General features: G+C 34.3%; 1 protein-coding gene across 1 annotated transcript; it reads left to right on the top strand.

Moving 5' to 3' along the window:
• The first annotated feature begins 4919 nt into the window (after positions 1 to 4919).
• Positions 4920 to 5864, top strand: LOC116092085 (olfactory receptor 1044). Its single transcript, XM_031373443.1, has one exon. The coding sequence runs from the start codon at positions 4920 to 4922 to the stop codon at positions 5862 to 5864; it is 945 nt and encodes a 314-aa protein (XP_031229303.1).
• Positions 5865 to 12481: the final 6617 nt, after the last annotated feature.

Below are 12481 nucleotides of genomic sequence, written 5' to 3'. Positions count from 1 at the left end.
CATGTTTTCCAAGTAAGTTCAATGGACAGCTTTTGACATTAGTGATAAAGAAAATATTTTAAAATTGAAGATCCTAATAGTCTTCAGACTGAAACTTTTGACTTAAAATGTTTTTTTCTGAAATTAATTTTAATGAAGTTTATTCTTATTCTATTTTAGTTTTGTATGTATTTAATAGTATATAAAATGCATAATTTAATTGGGTTGGGAAAATACTTGAGATTTCTAAAACCTATCAGATTATTGTGAAAGGAATAGACACATAAAGGAAAGATTGTAATCTATGTCAACACCTCAATTTTTATTATTCTATCTTTTAATACCCATTTTTCTTTAGAGCAGCAAGTGTAGACTAGAGCAACACTACCTATGCCTCGACTTAAAATTCCACTATTTTTTCCTCTTTTATAAATCATGATTGTTTAACCAAGAAGAAAATTTTACATCTCTGCTTGAAGAAGTTTCTCTCTATTTTGTATTTCAATAAATAAGCCAAATATGGGACAAAATTACCAGTGCATGGTTTTGTCCTAATTTAATTACTAGCCTCAATATTTTTCTTTTTAATTTTATTAATTAAATTATTTATTTACTTTACATCCCTAGCTCAGCCTCCCCTTCCTCTTCTCTTCCCAGTTCCCCACTGCCACATCCCCTACCCCTACCACCCTTCTCCTCCCCTTCTCAGAAAAGGAGAGGTTTCCTATGGATATCAACCAGCCTTAGCATATCAAGTAGCAATAAGACTAGGAGCGCCTTCTACTGAGACTAAGAGATAGCTTCAACTTTTAATGCTATATTATCATGGTAACAGAAGACAGCAGACATGCAAATGAAGACAAAGGAAACCCAACACAACCTCAACTCTACACAAAGAACCTCAGCCACCTAAGTAGAGCTAAAGCGGGGAGAAATAGTCTTTCCAGAGAATCACACAAATTGGTTATCTAGTAACAAATGGACAGCCTTGAAAACATATACAGACAAAGCAAGTTGCATTTACTTAGGAACAAACATGTATAAACATATGTATATAACAATGATTAATTAAAAGAGAAGCCATACATTTAAAAAACGAGCAAGAAGTCTTAAAGAAGAGCTACTAGAGGGAGGAAATGGAAGTGAGAAGTGGGAAATGATATCACTGTGTTATAATTTTAAAAATGAAACAAGTGAATAAGTTAATGCACTGACTTTTGTGTAAGAGAGGCAGCGTGTCAAGACATCATATTAATGTAGATTTAGGATCAGAAATTTGTCCAATTTACATGTATTGAATGGCAAACTACTGAAGAACCATGTTGCAGAAATCCAAAGAAAAGAGCGGGTACATGTAGTACTTTCCCTGAAGATGATAAGAGTTTCTTATGACTTTGATTCAATATTAAAAAATATATGATATTTAAACAAATACAATTTTGCAAGTACATGTATATATATTCTTCTTTTTCACAAGATTATAAGTTCAAAGGGGTTGATAAAAGTTCTAGGTATAAGGAAAAGTAAAACAGTATTTCAGAAAAGAAATAAAACAAATTATCCTATATTTGGCAACAAGATTGATAGGCCTTGGGTAGAAAAAAACGGAGGAATTAAACATATATAATGAAACCTTATGAGAGAGTGACTATGTTGCACTTTTATTGAAACATTTTAGCAATGAGAAAAGGTGACTTCAGTAATCCTTTGAGATTTGGACAGTCACATATCTATATATGAGATATAAGTTTGAATATGTTTACATGTTGTATGACAGCTCATAACACATTTCCAATACTTGATCATGTCTAAAAATATCCTTATGGCATCATCAAGCAGATTTACAAACTAAAGCACAATTTTCTTTTTCATATTTGAAATTGTTTCCTTAAATTGATGATTAACCATCATTTGTTCATATCAAAGTAAAATATATGAGTCTTAAAAGTCCCTTGCTCTGTATTTTTCTCCATGCATTTAAAATTCTATATGTTAAAAGATAGTTTAGAATTAAGTACTTGTGTGTGTGTGTGTGTGTGTGTGTGTGTGTGTGTGTGTGTTTGTGTGTGTGTCTGAGACAGATTTATAAGAGAATCTAAAGCTATCAGTGCGAGTTAGACTGATTGGTCAATGATGGTCTTCCATCCTCCTATGTCTGTGCTAGGACTATGGGTGCATACTTAAATCAGGCCTGGTTCTAATATGGGAATTTAGAATCTGAACTCAAAGCTTGCCCAGCAAATACTTTAGGCATCAAGCCATCTGTAGAAACCCTATAATGCAATTCTTTTTTATAAAATAAATTTAAATAGAAAACTTTGAAAATAATTATCTATCATGTTGTACTTTCCCTATAAACATCTCAAATTAAACAAAGAAATTATCTTACCATAAGAAACCATTCTAAGTTACTTAAATATGTTAGTCAGAAAGAAAAACAGGAGCTACAAATTGTTGTTTGCATAATATTTCCCTAAGTTGATGTCTATAACACCATTTATGTTTTCTCGTATTTGATCTTAACTATTCAAAGAGAGAGAGAGAGAGAGAGAGAGAGAAAGAGAGAGAGAGAGAGAGAGAGCTAGTGAGAGGTCTATGAGATTAGGTACCAAGTACAATAATAGCATATGTATGTTATTTTATCTTGTGAATAGGAGCATTGTCCAAAAGAACAAGTAAATATATGAAGACACTGCACTTAAAGTAGAATACTGATGAAATAAAGTTGATTTAGTTCATATCATATAGTGTGAGTGTGTGTGTGTGTTTCTGTTTATCTGTCACATAAAAAGTGACAAGGCTTTTTAAGTTGCAGTAAAACACTTGAGAAGCAATAATACTTTTTAGAGTTATTTTAAAATATAAGTGCAGTGGATGTGAGCATGTAACATGTCTTACATATGAAGATTATTTTGTAACTTATGTCACAAAAATCAGAGAACATGCAATTTTAGACATGCAATGATGGGAATTATTGGCCCAGACACTTTGTAGCCCTTTGACTGTTGCTTGTGCTCTTTTCGTATTCATTTCCTCCTTTCTAGTTAAAATTTTACTTGTTATTTATATATTGCTGTAGCAAAAATTTAAAAAATCCTAGCCCAGGGTTTCTACCACACCTTTGATTATTGAGTTCCCAAGTGAAAGAGACACTCACAGCCTTTATATTTACAATAAGCTTTAAATAGCACAACAGCCAGGTAGCTGTTAGAATCTGCTTTCCTATACGTTTATTACTTACTATTTATTATGTTTCATCTGGGGTGTTACTGGCTACAATTGGGCAGCCCTGAGAGCCATGTTCTCTTGAGCTTTATCCCATGGCCTTTTCGCCTTCCTCTGCTTCCTCCTTTATGTTTTTCCTCTTCCTCTTCAGCTCTGATCCCAAATTGAGAAAACCTAAACCCCACCTATGTCTCTTCTACCCACCCATTGGCTATTGGAATCTTTATTCACCAATCAGAATTAAGGTGGGGGCAGGCTCACAGAGCCAACAAGAAGACTCCAAGTCTAGCCCCAAATTCCCACCCTGGGAGTTTAGCATTACAATAGACAGGAAAAAAATACAACCTCAACATTTTCCACTTTTCCTTCCTCCCTTCCTTCCTTTCCTCCCTTTCCTTTTTTCCTTCCTTCCCTTCCTTTCCTTCCTTTCCTTTCTTCCCTCCTTCCCTCCTTCCTTCCTTCCTTCCCTTCCTTCTTCCCTACCTTCTGACTATTCTTTTATTCTATGTGTACATCATCTCTGTCCTCTTTAGGATGAGCTCTGCTGAGGGGAAAGATGAGAACATAAAGAAGATATAATCATGAGATGCCCTGGACCTTGTTAGAAGCCCAGATTTGAATTAAAAACTTATGTCAGATACTGAAACGTTCTGAGAATCTTCTTTTTCATTTGTATAATGGGTATTTTACAAGAGATTATTGTCAAAAAACAAACAAGAATAAATATACAATAAGCACATTATAGTGTTTGTCATCATGTTACCCATATGCATTACTAAGACAATTGCAAACATGTAAGTGACTGAAATCTACAGATTAAGGACCCTAAACAGTAAGGTATCCACTGTGAAGATCGAGGATTGAGGCACAATAAAATAGCTGGGGCCAGAGGGTCTTGTATCAGCTGATGACTTACTCTAAGCAAGTTTATTGAAATAAAATAGCATCCTATGAAATATTTATAGAGAGAGGAATAGGCCAAGATCAGCAGAGAGCTAAGTTAGACAAATTCCAAAGAGAACACAGGATGCTCAGACAGTGTGACCTTAGGACTGATAACCACAACACAGAGAAGAGTCAATTTCAGAAAAAGAGTGACCTTGACTACAGGCAGTGACTACAGGCCCAGACTGGGCTTGCCAATTCTGCTTCTGGACAAGGACACAGAATGAAAGTTTCCTTTACGGGATCAGGACCTCTTAGAAATCATGGGATCTTTCTGATTTCCAACATGTATTTAGCTATCATAATTTTTCTATGGTATGTAGGAGATAAAGAGTAAAAGAAGAGAATTTTGTATGTTTTCATGGAAACAAAATGTAGTTTATGTTACATAAGTATAATGATGCCTTTGGAATACAATCTTTTTTATTATATACATGTCAATATTTTTTGAAAAATATTTGTTTTAAATATTCAAAAAACTAATGTTTTTGTGAGTGGCAAATAATCAATGGAAACCTCAGAAAAAGACTCAACCAGTGAGCTGGTTCCTATCCTGCTATCAGTTTGGAAGGAGAGAAACATTTCCCAGAAAATAACTTCCTCATAATCATCTATTGCTCTGACTCCGAACAAGCTAATCAGTTTAAAATTCAACTATAATTTTCATGTTAACAATGTAATGTGTTCCACTACATTAAGATAAAATGTTCTTGTCAAAATGTTGATTACAATCTTTTCTATTGATGTCTGCATAGATTTCATGTAGGCTCATGGCTCAGATAAACTGCACCCAGGTGACAGAGTTCATTCTTGTGGGCCTCACTGATCGTGAGGAGCTGAAGATGCCTCTCTTTGTGGTTTTCTTATCCATCTACCTTTTCACAACACTTGGCAACCTGGGACTGATCCTGGTCATTAGAACAGATGCAAGACTCAACACACCCATGTATTTCTTCCTTAGCAACCTGGCTTTTGTTGACTTCTGCTATTCATCTGTCATTACACCCAAGATGCTTGGGAATTTCTTATACAAGCAAAACATGATATCCTTCAATGCATGTGCTGCTCAGCTAGGATGTTTCCTAGCCTTCATGACAGCTGAGTGTTTGCTTCTGGCTTCCATGGCCTATGACAGGTATGTGGCCATTTGTAACCCTCTACTCTATATGGTCCTAATGTCCCCAGGAATCTGCTTTCAGCTTGTCGCTGCCCCCTATAGCTACAGCTTCCTGGTAGCACTGTTTCATGCCATCCTCACCTTTCGCCTCTGCTATTGTCATTCCAATACCATCAATCACTTCTACTGTGACGATATGCCTCTCCTCAGGCTAACCTGCTCAGACACTCACTCCAAACAGCTATGGATCTTTGTCTGTGCTGGCATCATGTTTATTTCCTCTCTTCTCATTGTTTTTATTTCCTACACATTCATTATTTCTGCCATCCTAAGGATGCGTTCCGCTGAGGGTAGACGCAAGGCTTTCTCTACTTGTGGTTCCCACATGATGGCAGTGACCATTTTCTATGGAACCCTCATCTTTATGTACTTGCAGCCCAGTTCAAACCACTCTCTAGACACAGACAAAATGGCTTCTGTCTTCTACACAGTCATCATCCCCATGTTGAACCCTTTGATCTACAGCTTAAGAAACAAGGAAGTGAAGGATGCCTTGAAGAAATTAATTATCAGTAGAAACCAAATGTTTATGTCATAAAATTAAGAAAATTACTTGATGGACTATGTGTGTTCTATCTTTTTCTAATAAAAGACTACTTATTGATATATTATATGTAATATAATATATGTACTAATAAAACATCTACTTACTTGTACATTATATGTATTCATAGAAATGCATCTTTCCTATATAGAGAATTTTTCAATGTAAGATGTGATTTCATATACAAAACTAGATGTAATAATTTGAAACCTGTTCTTTCATTTCTAAAATGGGAAACATACAACAACAATGAAAAAAACCTTTGGGTAATAAGACTCTATAGCAAATTCTCATTTGCCAAAAGAAAAAAATATTTAAATTGTCAATCTTTTCCTTTTTGTTTTTTTAATATACTTTTGAGGTTTTAATATAATTTCAACATTTCTCCCTACCCCTTGCTCTATTAAAACCATTCCACATATTTACCAATCACTTCTTCAAATCTATATCGTTTTTATCACTAATTGTTATTGCATGTATGAATGTATGGAAACCATTTTGTAAATATCACCTGCTTAGTCCATATAATGTTACTTGTCTGTCTGTTTTCAGGAATGACTATGTACCCTGAACAATAATAGTGTGCTCTTCTCTAGGAAAGACCACCTCTTCTGCCTATAGTTTGTTCCACAAGGTTGATGTCTTACAGGCTTTTCTCCTTTTAGATTGGAATGTTCATTGCTATTGTCCTTATCCAGCTCACATTTAGGTAGTGATGTTTGTGAGAGTCTATGTTATATTTTCTGATGTTATTTGGAGACACAGTCTCATAGCAAACTCCCTGATCCTCTGGCTCTTCCAATCTTCCTCTGCCTTCTTTTCCTCTTCTACAATGTTCCCTGAGGTTCAGGTGCAGGAGAGTTTTGTAGCTGTATCCATTGAGATTGTACTCCACTACTGCACCCTTAGGGTTGTTGTGCCATGCTGGTCATTGCTGTGCTTCATAAGCATCTGAATTGAATGAGGCTTTTGGTTATTTCCCTTCTTCAGGACCTTCCTAGTGCTTTCTGGTACTATGAAACTTGTTCTTAGAGAGAGGGCATTCCAGTCAGTTCCAACTCAAGGGTCCCTGGGTTTCTTTTCTGATACGCATAGTGTCACCAGCAACAGAGACTTACTTTTAGCCTCTCAGCAGCAAGAAAGGGTAACAGTAAGAGTTTGTATGCTTGGGGAGTCTCTTAGACAGTCCTATCCAATAACTGAAAGAGGTCTTGTCTTCGTTAAATGATCTTTGGCTCTTGAAGGAAACAGTTTCAGTCCAATTGAAAAAAGTTTATTAAAACTATATATGTATATTTATGCACAAACATATATAATAGGTTCTTTTTAGATAAATAGTTGATGGTATGTGATGTTTTTTCAGACATGCTCTTATTGTTTTACCTGCCTACCTCCTTTCTCTATATTTAGCTCTACCATCATTCCTAAACACAATTCATTTTCTCATTTCCTAAACTTTTATATGCCTATTGTAATTGTCACCTCTGAGGCATACTGCCTCTGTCTGCTAACTTAGGCCTAGTAATGAAAGCTTCTAGCCTCTATATAATCTTACCTAGGCCTTAAATGAGACTCTGAGACATACTGCTGAATAAGCTCATCCCTTCCTAGTTCTTTCTGATCTCTGCCTGGCTGTATCAACTCACCTGTTCTGGTTAAAACTTCTCTCCAAGCTGACTGGTTCAATCTGGCTTCTCTCAACTTCTCCAAAATTACCCTGCTTGACCTCAAACTAATTCTGCCAGCTTATTTCAATCTTCTGGCTCCTTCTCGTTGTCTGGTTTGATCTGTCTTCATCTATTTTCAGCTTGTTCTCTCTGCAAACATTCTATAAAACTGTTCCAGTAGAACTGCCCCTTCTTTTCTTTCTCTCAATGCACAGCTTTCTTAAGTAGCTTCCCGTTCCTCTCTGTTCTGAGAGTTGGGCATATCCTACTCTGTCAAATGTTTCTCTGACTCATCACTTTGTCTTCCATTCAATGAGACATTACTTTCAAATAAAGCTGTTTCCTTCTACAAACTAGCTTAACTGTTTGGGATTAAAGGTATATACTAAGGGTATGTCTACATTCTGGTTAGTGGGATTAAAAGTATATGCTAAAGACGAGACACAACACAATAAGAAAAAGTTTTTTTTCAGCAAATAAAACAGTCTTGGGGTTCACAATATAATCAAATATTGTATAACACTTAAATTCATCTTTTTTTTCAACATATTCTGTATTCAACCCCTTTTCTGGCTTTAAAGAGGTCTTTCCCTATGTCATTGATAAGATCACTTATACATTCTTTTGTTCATAACTACTAATGTTTATAAGATTACTAGTAGAACTCAGAGAAATACTCAGCTATTTCTCCCACCCACTTCAGTACTCTTACTTTACACTAGTAATATTCCAGCTGAAAAGCAGTACCCTAAATTTTTCTTGTTTTTCTAATTTCCTGAAAAAAATATGAATTCTAAAACTGTCTTGTCATTATTAATTTAAAAATTTGTGCTTACTAATGACAGTACTACTATATTTTAATTACATTCATGTAAAGGATTAGATATGACTTTTTATTGTCATAAGTGTCTTGATTTGCCTTTACAAAGTAACCCTTTAAAAGTATATTCTAATATGACTTAGCACATTATATATTTCTCATTCTATGTTTAAAAAAATATAGTTTGAGGATACAATCCCTTCAGAAAACATAATGTGCTAATCAAATGCACTCACAATAGGTGAAATAATATAGGCCATGTAGCCAGTATCAAGAATTATCATTTCTTATTGAGGCAAGGTATAGATAGAATAACAAAATGTAATGTAGCTTTGTGAAAGAGAGCATCATGTCCTTATCAATATTCCTCTTTTATCACCAAAATCAAAAGATAATTTTAAAGTGATGGAGTTTTTCCCTATTTTTCAAATCAAAAATGAGTCTAGTACATTTTCATGAGTACTGACAGGAGATGTAAGTATCCTGAAGACAACGGATTAGTTACTATCAATTGCTCTTAACTAACTCCATTTTACTTTGAATTAAATAGTCCCAAGGGTATGTATAATAAACCAAATGAACTTAGTTACTACATGAACAGTGAAGTCACAGCTAAATCCTCTGAGCTGATGCAACATGTATCTTTTTATCTTTTATAATGTGCTACAGCAAACCTGCCCAACATTTGCTGAGAGAGAGAGAGAGAGAGAGAGAGAGAGAGAGAGAGAGACAGAGACAGAGACAGAGACAGAGACAGAGAAAGAGAGAGACCTAATTTTTACAACATTGAATAGTAAACTTCTCATCTCTAACATTTAATACTGCTAGTCTCTCTCTTGGCAGCACATATATAATGTGTGAAAATATCTTCCTTTTAGGCTAAAATATTTTGTCTTTTTTTTCCTATAAGAAAAACATATGCCATAGGAACTGAAAATTTGAGTCATATCATGCCTTCAGGACAGAGCCAAGAACAGTGTCACTGAACAGTGGTATGCTTCTGTGTGGACAACTCTGAACCTCCATGAGCCAGGAAATACCCAGCTCACAATGGATAGCTTAAGTAACATAAAGATATGGAACCTTGTGCCTAAGACTTCAGTCTCTCTAAGGAACTAATATCTAGTCAGAAACTGTATTCTCAGAAGACAAATAATTGTCTATTGAAAAAAATACCATTTTCTCCACAAATCAGAGTTACTGCAACTGCAATTCCCTTCAGAGTTTTAATGAACCTTTATGTGTACTTATATTTTCTACAGATTCTCAAGTCTTGTAGACATGATGTGAGATACAGGCTCTGTGTTCAGAGGGGTCAACACAACTGGAAGAACTGGATTTGCAGCCTTTGCTTATTGACTTACTTGTTTGTTGTTCTGGATCAGAACTGCACGAGGTATTTTTTGAATTATTCAACAGGTGGTAAGGAGTCCATAGAACAGTAAGATATAACTAAACACTAAAATTAAGTGTCATGACTTTAAAAAGTTAATCAAGATGTTCCATATCACTAGATCAAGAATAAGTTCAAAGGCTGATAATATGAACATGCTGGAATTATTAAATTGCATTTGTTATTTACATATTTTATATTTGATTAAACAGTAAAATTTCTTCTTTTAGTCCAATTCTTACTTAATATGAGGTATGTTAATAATATTTAGCACTTAATCATAATCTTTCATTCACAAAAATTTGTAGGGTTTGAAATCAAGAGAGTGACTGGACTGAGAAACTAATGAACATTCTTCTATGTGTCTAAAATATGATGTGAGTCTTCTGTGATTATTCTAGTGAAAAAGGGTTAGATACAACTTTAAGACTGAGCGAGCTGCATTATACAATAAACTGTCTTGTATTTCAATTCCCATCATTTATACTGAATGATGTTGAATGTGTTATAATACTTAATTGATAGAGAAAGCAGATTTCCTAATTTGTGCAATCATTTGGAAGTTGAGGCCTATACCAGAATTGAGGAGTAGTGACTTTTTTCAAATATCTACTGTCAAAGTCTCAGGTTTGTGTTTTGGCAATCTGTTAGATCTGGAAGACCCACCAAAAACAGAGGTTTTGTTTGTTTATTTTTTGTTTTTGCACACAGAAGAGATACTGAGGGGTGAAATTTAAAGTCAAATGTATCTACAGATATCTCTGAAACAACACTCTGTGAACACTGTCAACCCAACCCATTTACTTCTACATATTCAAAGAACTAAATCTCCACACTTTTCCTTCAGGTTGGTGTTATGTGATGTTCTCTGATTGACTCTTATTCATCTTTATTTTTCTATTTATTACAAAATTGCTATCCGTCTTCATTTTATTCTTTAGTTCTATTTAAATATTCTGATTTTATTGAGTCGAGTAGGATAAGGCAGTAATAATTATCTGGAAAATATCTGGACACTTAGTGTTTACAAGAATGAATCTGTCATCTATCTTATCTATCCATCTATCTTATCTATCTATCTATCTATCTATCTATCTATCTATCTATCTATCTATCTATCTGTCAAACTATCTCTATCATCTACCTTCCTATTATCTCTTTCTCTCATCATTCTACTATCTTTTCATCTATATCTTATCTACATTTCAAATGATAGCCCATTTATTGTGTGTTTGCAAGTTTGTGTGCATGTGTGTGTGTGTGTGTGTGTGTGTGCATGTGTGTGTGTGTGTGCATGTGTGTGTGTGTGTGTGTGTGTGTAAGTTATATGACCATTTTTGCCAGGTGTACTAAAGGTTGCTTGTAATAAAAAGACATAGAATATCACAGTGTAAGAAAAACTATCTGTAGATTGCACTTGTTTGGATGGTCTCATATTGACCAGTTAAAGAAAAACAGCAAAATGTTGAAGATATGACAAGTATTTAATGATTTTCATAGATGTGAATGAACTGTAGAGAACATTGATAATCATCATAGAAACAGACCCAGCAGAGGGAAAAAACTTGCCATGAGACATTCCAAGATTCCAAAAGATTACTTTTATGAAAAAGTAACACTATATCTTACCAAGTACAAATTTAGGTTTCCAGAGCAACAATATTAAAATTAAAAATTAAAAATTAAAAATATTGATGATTGATAATTAAACACATAAAGTGATATTTGCTTCATTTTTTCAGAACAAATGATTTTATTTATATAAATTTGTTCATATATACTGACAAAACTAATCAATATAATGACTGGTAGATATTATATAGAAAATATAGAAACACAAAATCCAGATCACAGCTGTCTCTTGCTGGCAAAAAGCATGTTGCAATTAGGTTAGTCTTTTTTTAAAAAAAAGCAGGTAAAATTATACATACTATGTTGTGGTATATTTGTAACCCAGTTTAAACAATCAATGAATTCACAACTCAGTTAATTAGGATACAAGCTACTTGCCTAGATTGGGCATATATAGCACTTCACTACTCTATTCCCATCTATTAGATCCCATATGACTTGCAATTTCTCCAAGCCACATGCTTCAGCTCCATCTTCCTTCCACCTCATTCTCCCTTGTCTCCTCTCTCCTCATCTCCCCAAAACTTTTCAGCTCCACCTTCCCTCCTGCTGCCCAATCATAGACCTTAGCCTTTATTTGAAAAGTTAAGGTGGGGAGAAGGTTCACAAGGCACTTGTGTACGTGATTCACTCCTTGTCTGCAGTGCTTTCCAGGAGAAAATTAGCATCAAAAATACAAGACCAGGACTATCCACAACAATACTAAGCATATTATATCTAGGAATATATATATATATATATACATATATATATATGCATTCATATTGACATGCAATAACTTTTAGTAATGAAAGCACATAAATATGAAAGAAAGAAGTAAGTATATAGAAAAGTTTGGAGAAAAGAAATGGAAAGAAGAAATATTATATTTCCATTGTAATTTCAAACTACAAAAGAAAAAGAAATAAACCAAATATTAAGAAATTGAAAAGACAAAAAAAAAAAGGCTTTTAACTTAGTTATATCATTACTATTTTAGGTTCAATCTTTAGCCTAGTGGGAGATACATGATTTAAGTTCACACATATGCTTTAAAACTACATTATATGTGAGTGTGTTTGTGTGTGGGGCGGGGTATGAGTGTGTGTGTGTTTGTGTG

The sequence above is a fragment of the Mastomys coucha genome, unplaced genomic scaffold (assembly GCF_008632895.1).
Source record: "Mastomys coucha isolate ucsf_1 unplaced genomic scaffold, UCSF_Mcou_1 pScaffold15, whole genome shotgun sequence".
Taxonomy (NCBI): domain Eukaryota; kingdom Metazoa; phylum Chordata; class Mammalia; order Rodentia; family Muridae; genus Mastomys; species Mastomys coucha.
This window is presented reverse-complemented; position numbering and strand designations above follow the sequence as displayed.